General features: G+C 46.1%; 1 protein-coding gene across 1 annotated transcript; it reads left to right on the plus strand.

The window, feature by feature from the left end:
* Positions 1-337: 337 nt before the first annotated feature.
* Positions 338-11,050, plus strand: GPR20 (G protein-coupled receptor 20). Its single transcript, XM_032698636.1, has 2 exons — positions 338-507; positions 9,721-11,050. Exon 2 carries the CDS (start codon positions 9,741-9,743, stop codon positions 10,788-10,790), a length of 1,050 nt encoding a protein of 349 aa, XP_032554527.1. The 5' UTR covers positions 338-507; positions 9,721-9,740; the 3' UTR covers positions 10,791-11,050.
* Positions 11,051-11,491: the final 441 nt, after the last annotated feature.

Raw genomic sequence — 11,491 nt, forward strand, 5'->3', positions numbered from 1 at the left:
TATTTTCCTCATGTCACACGTATTTAGAGTGGCCTTGAGCTGGTGAGTTCTCAGCAAGGAGATTTTGTTCCCACAGAGACACAGGAAAATTGACCTGGGGGCAGCAACATCAGTTTTAGTTTACTAGAGATGTTCAGGCATTAGCACTGTGAGTAAGGCTGGAGCCCTCTTTAGCATTTACAGCACTTCATAAATTTCAGAGAGATTTAGGGCAAGGAGCCAGATGTTTGGGGAGAAATTCTGAACACTAAAGACAAGTGGAAATTTTTTTTTTTTTTTTGGTAGTGTGTATTTTTTCCCATTAGTTGCAAGGCTATATTTAGAAGAGAGGGGGGGAGAGAGAGAGAACACGAGAGAGAGATTAGGCATTTCTTCATATTCCATAGTCACTCCAGTTGTTCTGCTTGTAGGAACAGATGTCTCTTTCCTGGAGTGATAGCATTCAGGACCACAAGGAAATTTTCTTGCCTGCAGCAACTCTAACATAGAAAGGAGGTTGAGTGAGAGGTAAGTCAGTCTGCCGTGGAGGGATACACTGCAAGGTCCCTTGCAGTGAATGCTTTGGGATATTGGTCAGAGAGTAAGGGGAGTATGGGATGAGAGAAGAGACAGTGAGGGGCCAGGAGGGATTTGCCAGAGACTGGACTCCAAGCCTGCAGTGGAAAGCATGGCTAATGCAGCAGGGAGCCCTGGCAGGGTTGGCAGAGGGAAGGGTCCTGTGCTGAGCAGGTGGGTGAGCAGCTCGGGAAATCTCTGGCTCTGCCTGTGCAGCAGGTGTGGAAGTTCATCAGGAGGTGCCTGACCTGAAGAGCCAGGCCATGCCAGCAGCTGTGAGGGGCTGCAAGGGGCTTCTCCCCCCTGAGCTTCTCTGCTCCTGGATTTTGGGGCAGTGTAGTGATATTTGTATTTTTGCAAGAAGATGGGGGGTGATGAGAAGTGTGAAAAGTTACTGGCTTTCCCTTATTGAAAAGCACTGTTCCAGCTCTTGTGAAGAGGGGTGTGATGTCTTGTTTGTACCTGTGTACTCCCAGGCATAATTAACTTTTGTCAAAAAGCATTCAGGAAGGTTTTGGAAGTCAGGAGAAGAGATATGGTACTGCCTGGAATGGGGTCAGCTGCAAGTGGGGATGTTTTACCTGTTTGACCACGCAGCAGGTGCAAACTCAGCTCTAGGAAAGGTGCTGTTTCCCTTCTCTGAACCCACTTGTTGAGTCAGTTGAAAGAGAAGCAGATCCTTTCCAATGTCCTTAACCAGACCTCTTCAGAAATGCTCCCTGCTTTCATAGCAACAGACCAACAGCAGACTTTTTCCAGGTTAACCTGTTTAATCAAAAATTTGCAAAACCGTGAAGGTGCTGTGGGGTTTGCACAGCAAAGTGTCGTATGCGCCTAGCCAAGGAAACCACTGAAACCCATCTCCCAAAGGGTTAAGACCTGGTTGTCCATCCTGGGATGCCTCAAAAACTGTCTGCTGGGTGTCTCATCTCACTGCATTCCATGGGCCAAGCCCACACATGGCTGTGCCTCAGTTTCTCCCTGCAGTCAAGAGAGCAGCACGACCTGGAGAGGGTGCTGGGAGGCAGAGCTGGATTGGTGGCAGGTTGGCCTGCTCCTCATGGTGTACCTGACCCCTCCACATCACCCTTTATCCCTGCCTGCACTGGTGTCACCCTCATTCCCTGTGCTCCCTGGGGTGTGAGCATTGTTCCATCAGTCCTGCATTCTCAGGCCATGCAGGACCCCAGGTATTCCCCAGCAGCAAACGTCTGCTGCTGCTTTTCCTTTCCTGTCCTTTTCAGCTTCTTGCCAAGGCACAGAGCAAACAGGGAGCTGAAGGCAGAAAGGGGGGAAAGTGCTCAAAGATTGCAGAATTTGCAATTAAAAATTTCCTTCTCAAAAGCAAGCAGCAATGCACGGGCCAGATGTTGCTCAGTTTAATCTCTCACAATGTTTTTGCACTTGCCTGTGAAGTTCCTGAATGTGCCTATATGGTAATTTTCACTGCAGGGTTCTCCTTGTGCACAGCCACGATAGCTGTTATTCCAAACTGACATTTCTAGCACTTTGTCTCAGGCACCCTTGAATCTCTAGATGGATTACTGTAATCCCAATAAAATCAAACACATTTCTCTTGTACTATTGCAACCTCCCAAGAAGACAAGCTCAAATTCATCTCTACTGGCTGGACCCAGAAGAATCCAAATCCATGTGTTTTGTTCCAGGTCTAGATCTTAAAACAAATGTTAACTGTCTTGGAAAAAAATTCCCCAAAAAATACGTAGTTTTCCCTCACATATACGGGTTCACAAGGGACAGAGAGGGATACAGGCAGGAAGTCATGCTCTGATTTCTCTAAAAGTATCAGAGCTGAAAACACAGAGCACTTACTGCAGAGGTGTCACTCCATGCTCCCTTGTGACAGATGGCACTTGGTATGAGCCCTGACAGGGTATGAGATATTGGTCCTTTAAATGCTGACAGCGTGATTTATAGAGCTTTCACCAAGACATTTAGTGTTTCTGTCATTCCAAGGCCAAGATCTGGTAATGCAGAAAAAAGGGACATGAAAAATACAATGGTATTGATAAGGCAATGTTTCAGGAAGGACTTTTCTACACAGTGGGATATAAACAGGGAAGAGGAGGCAAAAAGCCTTTTTTAGCACCTTTATTATAGGTGACCAGTACCAGCAAGCCTCAACAAAGATGTGCTGAGGGACCTCTGCGTGCCCATGGCTGCTGGGTGAATATTTGTAGGTCTGGAGAGGCAATGTCTGTACAATCCCACTTCTTTGTTTGCTTCCACATGTACATCTGAGCTCCTTCTTTCAAAGGCTGAGGCATTGATGCTGCAAACAGCCACAGAGGAGATATAAGCTCATCCGCCAGCATGTGAATTTCCTGCTCTGTGAACCTTTGGGAGTTTCATTTCCTATTTTTCATGCATGGTCAGGACAGGGCTGAGGAGAACCACGCAGATCTTTCCAAGTTTTAAGCAGGTTGTCTCTGGGCCATCCAGGACTGGTGATCCATCACCTGGTTTAAAGCAGTAGAGTGTTGGTACGTGGACCAAGCCAAGTGGCATCTATCCCATCTGGGTCACTTTGCTCTGTGAAGAAGAGGAATGCAGTTTGGAGAGTTGTGCTCTCCTCTTCTAATTGGCACTGATCCCTCATGGCCTAGGGCAACCTGTTGGACTAAATCATTGCTTGGGCATCCACAGGCTATTGCTTGTCCCAGGCTGAGCCAGGAATCTGGATCCCTTGTTCTCAGATTTTGGCCTTGAGGTTACTGGAGAACATGGAATCAATTCATGTGCACACACAGGATTGAACACAGTATGGTGGGTGGAGCTCAGATCACAACTCAGACCAATCTCCTTTACCCACCCACAGCAGGGCCTTGGAGATGAAGGACCACATATAGGTTATGTGGGCATCTCAGGCAGGCGTCACACAGCTCAATAGCACAACAGCAACACCAGAATAACAACCAGCATTGCATCAACCTCCACATATCCTCAGTCAGTGATTGTTTGCATGACTTGGAGGACAACCCCTGGCTATTTTCTGGGACTGGACATACAAGTTTTCCCTCTGGCCAGGTGGGAAATCTGATACTCATGGCATTAGAGTTGCAAAAGAGGGTGTGGAGGGGATATCCCCTCTTTACAAAGGAAATTCACACCTTTCTCCTTCCAGACAAAAGCTGTAATTCAGCAGATGACCATTCAAACCACTGGACAAAGCCAGAGTTGCTGACCATCTTCATGACAGATGGGCAAAACACGCCCAGCAAATAGCTATGATCAGTTCCCAGTCAGGCTGGTTCTGCCATGATTTGGTGCAAATCTGAAGTAATTTCTCTTTAGGAAAACAATGAGAAGCAGGCAATGCTCTCTCTTTTCAGAGAAACCACCCAGCCCTGTTTGCTGTGTTCCAATGCCAAAGCAATTGTGAATTTGCAGGGAATACAACCTAAATGAAAGGATGTCTGGTGGAGAGTGCTAGCAAATGCCTTGCAGGTTCACATTAGAGGAAGCAAGGATCACTCTCAGTGCCTGTTTGTGTGGTTGTCAGCTCTGATTTCCTCTGTACTCCCAATGTTTTTCAATCTGCGGGCTAATTTCAACCAAAATTTGGCAGAAGGGAAAGATCACCTTAATTTTCAGGAAATTAGGCAGCAAAGAAAGGAGAAAGTCAAACAAGTGTCGGAGCCAAGGGAAGAGCTGGAATGTGAGTGCTCATTAAGGCAGCCAAGTGTCCACATGGGAAAAAGTTATACTAAGCATCTCAAGCAGGGCAGAGCATTCCCCCAGCCCTGCGAGCCACTGCGAGACACGAGGCTGTAAGAAAGCAGGTGCCATTTAATCTGACACTCACAGAACTATGTGTTTTGTGTCTCCAAAGTACCTTTTATGTCCATGGTATTGGAGGGGAAGAAATAATCCAGCTCTGGACTGGGTTTGGGTATTTCCAACTGCAATTCCCTGGCAGTTGGATGTTTCACACACTCAATCCAGCCATCCTCAGACCTGGAGGCTTCTAAGAAACATCAATGCCCAGGAATCAAGTGAGAGCAGAGATATGATGCCTGCAAATATGGGATTGTACCTGCCCTGAGAATGACCCCATTTCTGTTTCAAGGTGGGATCTTTCTCCCCCAGACATTAGCTCCCCTCTCAAAGCCTGAAGGCTAGATGGGCACCAGCTTTTCCCTTTCAGCAGCTGGATTCATTCCCTTTCTCTCCCTTTCTCTCTCTGTTCCCACTGTCAGCAAACTCACCCTCCCCGGGCTGAGCACGAGGCACACAGAACAAGCTCTACCACATATAGGGCAAGGTCGACATGCACAAAAACACCATATTTGGCCAGTTTGAGCCATAGTTGACTGAGAGCTTGCCAGAAGGAGAATCATACAATTTAAACTGAAAGAGAGTGAGTTTAACCCTTCCTTTATAAATATGATGATAAATCACCCAGGGAACTTTAAACAAGGGGAAGCAGCAAAGCTAAACACATGCTGCTGCCACCTCAGGCAGAGAGTAACACCAGCAAGCAGGACAGGGTGAGGGGGATAGGGGGGATGATAGAGGAGCCAGGTTGACATATCAGACTTTTTGGTTCAGGACAGGGAGATGAGAAAAGCTGAAGCTGTTTATAGTAAATAACACTCAGGCTTGTTAATGTCCTTTTCAACTTTCCGATCCCGGTGAGTGGCTCTGGTGTTCTCTGCGTTTGCACACAGAGATCAAATCTTCACACAACAATAAATAACCCTCTTGGACAAAGCTCAGTTGCCTGACCTGCCTTTTCTTCTGTATCCCATTGCCTAAATCACTGAGCCAGATCCAAAAGTCCCCTGGGCCAAGGAAGCAAACCCTGTTAACTTCAGCAAGTGGAGGATGAGGCTTAAGGCTGACACCAAGCAAACAGCTGGGAGAAATGGAATATGGGGTGATCAGGGATCTCCTCCTGGGGCAGATGTAGCACTGAGCTGCCCATGCTAAATGAACAAGTGTGATGCCAAGCAGTGAGTGAGCAAGGGAAGAGGTTGCAGTGACCATCTGCTTCCTATTTGGCCCAAGAGTGATGGAATTGGTTGTGTCATGCAACAATGAGAAAGTAATTCAGAGCAGGGTCCCCTCTCCCAGTGCTGAGCAGGGACCTTTATGAGAACAAGGAAAACCAGGTCAACCTCCAGTCTCTGTCCCTCCCCTTATCCCATGTCTACCCAGATGTCTGGTGTACTTTTAAGGAAATGCTACCCACAGTCTCCCAGACAGAGAGACAAAATCCAGCCTGAGAGGTATAATATAACAGCATAGGTCAACTGGCACAGTCAGACAGCGCTCAGAAGGATGCATGTTTACCCATCTTGGGGTTTGCAGACTGCCAGCTCCAAAAAAACAGGTACTGCATGAAGATCTGTGGTGCTGAGAGCTGGATTAGGTATGAAGAAGGTTGAGCTCCAAGCTCTTTGAGGAAGGGGGTTAGCCCAAAAACTATTTACTCTTTAAGTTAAGGTGGTTGTGGCAGCTCTGTATGAGCTCATGCCATAGCTACAAGTAATAAATAGTGTGAAACACAGCAAAATAAAGGTTTGCAGAGGCTGCAAAGCTTCGTATATGTTTAGCCATGCCCCTCACTGACTTCCACACGCCACCACTCTGTGGTGATGGGTAGCAGAACTGACTCACTTTAACACCTGCATGAGTATTTCTGATGGCAGAGATCTGATTGGGGTAATTTTGAGACTTAGAGAGGGGAAGCACTGAAAATCTTTGGAGATGTTTGCTTTTGCTCAGACACGAGGTCAGGCTGCCTTTCTGTGCCTGGTTCAGCCTGCTACAAAATGGGGCAATGTACCTTTCTCAAGGGCTTGGAGTCCCACAATGGAAAAATCCTTAGTAGTTGTAAGGGTTTGGTCCGGCTCCATCTCATTAAAAGCACTCAGAGGAATTCTGTTGCTTTGCTAGTCCAGTTCTCCATCCTTTCTGCTTGTGAGCCATGAGATGAGGGCAGTCCCACAAAGAAAGGAAGAGGCCATTCACCCAAACATCTATCAGTAGCTATTCGATTAGAGGAAGATTTTTCCCACCACAGCCCAAGAGGCAGCTTTTCCACAGCCTGTCAGGGAGGAAATCTTCAGGATTAATTAAATTGGCTGGGGCTTCTTTCATGTAGTTGTTTAGATTTTGAGTTCAGATAGGGCAGTGACGGACTGGGAAAAGACCCAAGCTCCAATGCAGCTCCTCCTCTGCATATTCAATTTGGCAAAGAAATGTTACCTGTTGTTTTTTAGCAGGTAAAAAAATCTGGAATTTATTTCACTGCACATGGGGCTCAGTGGAAGAGGTGACCATACAAGCCAGGACACTGTATATGCTGATGATTTTAACTCGTGTGCATGGACAGTACTCACGGTGGATCCCTTTCTATTAGTCTGTAACCTACATCCCTCCATGGCATTGTGAGGATGACAAACATCTGAATGCACTTAGAGCTGCTGATTTCACTGAGGCAGGACAGGCAAAATAAGATGAATATCAAGTGTTTGTGATCAAGGATCTGAAACTGAAGAAAAATCTCCCAGAGGAGGCAAGCTACTAACAAGATGCAAAATCAGAGCAAAGAGTCAGTGCCACAGAATTACAACAAGAAGACAAATGCATATGCAATTCAAAACAGTCTAATGCATGCTAAGGGATGGGGTGGGTGATTTGGTCTTCTCCCCTTGCTCAACTATCTGTCTGAACACAGATACACAAGATCACACTGCACTCCATGGGCAACAAAGTCCTTATTCCTTGGCTTCTGCAGTGCTCCTCTTGATAGCATCTGCAAAGAGAAAGCTGGGAGCAGATCCAGGCATCTGCTCATTTCAGTTTGTTTTTGCAATTAAAGAGTGAAACAAACAACTAGAGGAGTTCAGATGGCGAGAATTTTAGGAAATTATTAGAAAACGGGCCAGGGTTTTGCATCCTTCCCATGTATCTTTCTCAGGTGCCAGACTTTGCAGATCCACTACCTTCAGCCAGTCTTGGGGTCAGCTTTTCCTGTTTTTCACTGACAGAGCTGTTGGCACAAGATGTAAAGAGACAAGACTGTCCCCCAGGAGTCTGCAGGCTCAGTCAGACCCAGATAAAATGCTGTGAACATGTGCTGCTTTGGCTGCCACCGCAGCTCAGTGTAGGGTGAGGTAATCTGGTCACTCCTGGAACACAAGATGTTCCAGCACCTGGTTGCTGCTGGGGATGGCCTGATGGCAGAAGTAGACGGAAGTTACCATTGTTCCTATTTGCCCAGTAGTTCTTTGGGACATTACAGGTGGCCTGAACCCAGGCTTCAGGACTTCAGTCTTGCAGTGTACTCTGCCACCGGGTTTCATCTCAGGAGGACTTTATGTTTGAGCACCAGACATTCCAATGGACAATTCAATTCCTTGGACTTGACTGAGTGGCTACCTAAAAAGAATGAATTGCCACTTGATTAGAAATAGCCTTTCAGGTTCAAGGATATTGAAAACCAGCTTTTTCTTTCACTTCCACAGACTAGGTGAGAGGCAAGAGGAAATTAGAGCAATTCCCAGACTCCAGGCCAACAAACTCAAGCTTCATCATGATGGCAAAATCACTTCTCCAAGAATTTCCTCCGGAAATTTTACACCTGGTCTTCTAAATTCTCAGTCCTAATCTCTGCTTTTGCTCAACAAATGTTCTGTTTCACATTCACCTGGCTTGAATGAACCATACAGAATAACCACCACCGGGCTGTAGCACCCCATGAGGACTCTTGACCTTGAATATTTACTATTGACCAATCGCTGGTGAGACACATTTGCTGTATCCAGAAAATGCAGAGAGACTTGGGAAGCTCTTCTCCTAAATCTCAGTTCCCCAGCTCTCTATCCCAGAGTGCTGGAAGCCTTCTGCTTTTGTCAGGGAGTGTGGAGGAGTTTGAGAGTTGGAGAGTTACAGTTAGCAGGGATCTGTACTTCATTAGCCCGACAAATAAGCTTCTGGTGGCCAGGTAGGAAAAGGCTTTGGCACTCATCAGGCAGGCTCAGAGCTGCTGTGATGTTTTTCTGGACATAGAACTGTTCCCTGCAAAACATTTGCTTTTGGCCAGCAGGAACTCTCAGGAGGATCCACTTTTGTCCTAGGTAGCTTTCTCCCCTGTTTTGTCCATGGTCACCAATGGCTTGAAGCACCTCATAGGTGAAGGAACACTTTTGGTCCATCCTCCTGATCCCCATAAGCAGCAAAAATGATCAGTGCAAGAAAAAAGCCAGCTGCCAGAGGATGGGGTGTGCTTGGGGAGCTGGACATCCAGACTTCCCCAGCAATTCAAGTCTTCCAGAGACACACAACCAAGCACCCTGAAGTTCTATGAGCGCTGGGATTTGTGTTTGCAGCTCCTTGTTTCCCTAGTACTTCCACACTTGGCTCATTGGTAGCAGGGATTTCAAACTCTCATAAATCAAGTTTTCAGCATCATTCTCTGCTGATTCAAGCTGATTTTTTTAACCTCAAAGCCCTGCCCAGCCGCTTTGAAGTATTCCAGACATTTTGCAACCATTTATTTTTATTTAAACCAGCCAAGTCTCTGTATATATTGTGACTCTCTTTTTTAAAAAATCTTTTTAATATACAAATCAGTTTAAAATAGTGTATAAGTCAGGAATGATTTGCAAATTAAACTGTCAAACCCTGGCAGGAGTAGTGGCTGACATCCTTAGCTTGAAATCTCCCGGCTGCTGTTGCTGTGACTGCAGATCTCTATAAGATGCCACACAATCTGCTTCTGCTTTCCTGGAAGATTCAGTCAGCCTTTGATTTCAGAAAAGTCTTACAGTTTCTGAAAATGCTGCTGCATGTGACTCTCTAATGGGATCACCTGCCCAGGGGAAGGATATGATATTTTAGGAGATAGATGCTGGGGCTATGGTTGTGCAAAGGTCTTCTGGCCTTAAAACCACTTTTGCACAGAGAAGAGGAAGAGAAACTTGAAGTGAGGATTGTGTGTCTTTTTTAAAATACGCATCTGGCACCACTGGAAGACAGTAATTATAAATTCAGACGTTTTCCTTGCAATTATTGGTAATCTCATATTGGCAGATGGGGATCTACTACTTGGGATATCCAAACATGTTGGTTGAAATGTTCTTACGTGACAAGATTTTGAGCCCTAAGGAATTCTGACTCTTTGTTTTCTTCCAGATCGCTGTCAGTCAGCGACCATGCCGACCTCCTCCACCCTTGACTCCATCAACTCCACCCAGCAACCCAACACCAGCATCTACTTGTTCTCCAAGTTCATCCACGAAGACAAAGAACTGTCCACAGAATTTTACAACCTGTGGATTGTCCTGATGGTAGTCAATGCCATCATTTTCCTCGTGGGTGTTGTGTTGAACAGCTTGGCACTGTACGTCTTCTGCTTCCGTACCAAGACAAAAACCACCTCTGTTATTTACACCATAAACTTGATTGTTACTGATCTCTTGGTAGGCTTTTCCTTGCCTGTCCGGATCATCATGTTCTACAGTGCAGGGGACTGCCAGCATTGCTCCTTGATTCACATCTTTGGCTACTTTGTCAACATGTACTGCAGCATCCTCTTCCTGACATGCATCTGCGTTGACCGATACCTGGCCATCGTACAGGTGGAGGCCTCACGGAAATGGAGGAACCCCACCTGTGCCAAGGGAATCTGCGTCTTCATCTGGATCTTTGCCACAGTGGTGACTTTCTCCATCCTGACCATGGCAATAAAGTTTGCTGAGTGCTGCCTCTCCAAGATTCTGGTCCTGATGGTCTGCGAGTACTTCTTCCCCCTCATCATAATCATCTTCTTCACCACGAGGATTATGTGTGCCCTGTCCAAGCCCAGCCTCATGCACCAGAGCCGGGAGAGGAGGATGAGGGCTGTGCAGCTCCTGATCACTGTCCTCATCATCTTCATGATCTGCTTCACTCCTTTCCACGTGCGGCAGGTCGCAATCTCCATCAACCCAGACATGCCCCAAAATGTCAGCATCCTCGTCTACCATGTGACAGTGACCCTGAGTAGCCTCAACAGCTGCATGGACCCCATTGTCTACTGCTTTGTCACCAACAACTTCCAGTCAACCATGAAAAACATCTTCAGGAAAGCTGAGCCAGAGCAAACCAACGTGGACATCCTGGGCATGAACAAGAGCTCCAAGGGCTCCAATGCAATCATCGCCTTCTCAAACACAATAGGGAGCCCTGTGAGCTTGCCATCACCAAGTGCTGTCCAGATATAAACAACATCTGGTGGGACATGCTGCAGTAAGCCAGTGCCATGATGCTGGATTACTAGGATGCACGATACTATTGTCTTTGAACTCTTTGTTTTTTAGGCTGAGGTTCAGACTGACAGTGGTGGAATTTGTTCCTCAAGAACATTGTGGTCTGTTTGGAGAATGGAACTTACAGTGCTGTTAGTACCAATGTAAAAGAGAGTCTATTAATGACTGTTCCCAACAGGGAAGGTTTCTTTGTATTTTAATACAGACATTTTGCTAGTAACAAATTCTTTACTGTGGTTTTCTTTTCGCGTTTGACATCGTAATGCAGGACTTCTAGGATTACTTAGAAAACAGGATATCTCCGGTTTGTAATGAAAGATTTTTGTGCCTTGGGCATGTGCTTAAGAATAAAGGGTTAGAGAGATGTTTCCAGAGCTATCTGCCGCAAAGATTTTAGATGCCAATGGAATTGGAAAGAAAGTATTTGAACCCACATGTCATTGGTAACTACTCATTTGTTCCTGAAAAAGTCTGAACCTTCTCAGGGATGAGGAGATGAAGTCAAGGTGTAAAGTCTCCTCTCATTGTTTCAGCTATAAGAAAAACATACATGTGAGTGTATATGCTTTCATACACACTACTTGGGCTTGGGTAGAGGTTAAGGATATGTCCCACCTGTATTTGGATCACTAAATCTCCTAAACTACTGACAAGTA

The sequence above is a fragment of the Chiroxiphia lanceolata genome, chromosome 1 (genome assembly GCF_009829145.1).
Source record: "Chiroxiphia lanceolata isolate bChiLan1 chromosome 1, bChiLan1.pri, whole genome shotgun sequence".
Lineage (NCBI taxonomy): Eukaryota > Metazoa > Chordata > Aves > Passeriformes > Pipridae > Chiroxiphia > Chiroxiphia lanceolata.

Bases quoted from the DNA above. Each gene is read 5' to 3' on its own strand.
- GPR20 (XM_032698636.1), top strand. From the start codon at position 9,741: ATGCCGACCTCCTCCACCCTTGACTCCATCAACTCCACCCAGCAACCC.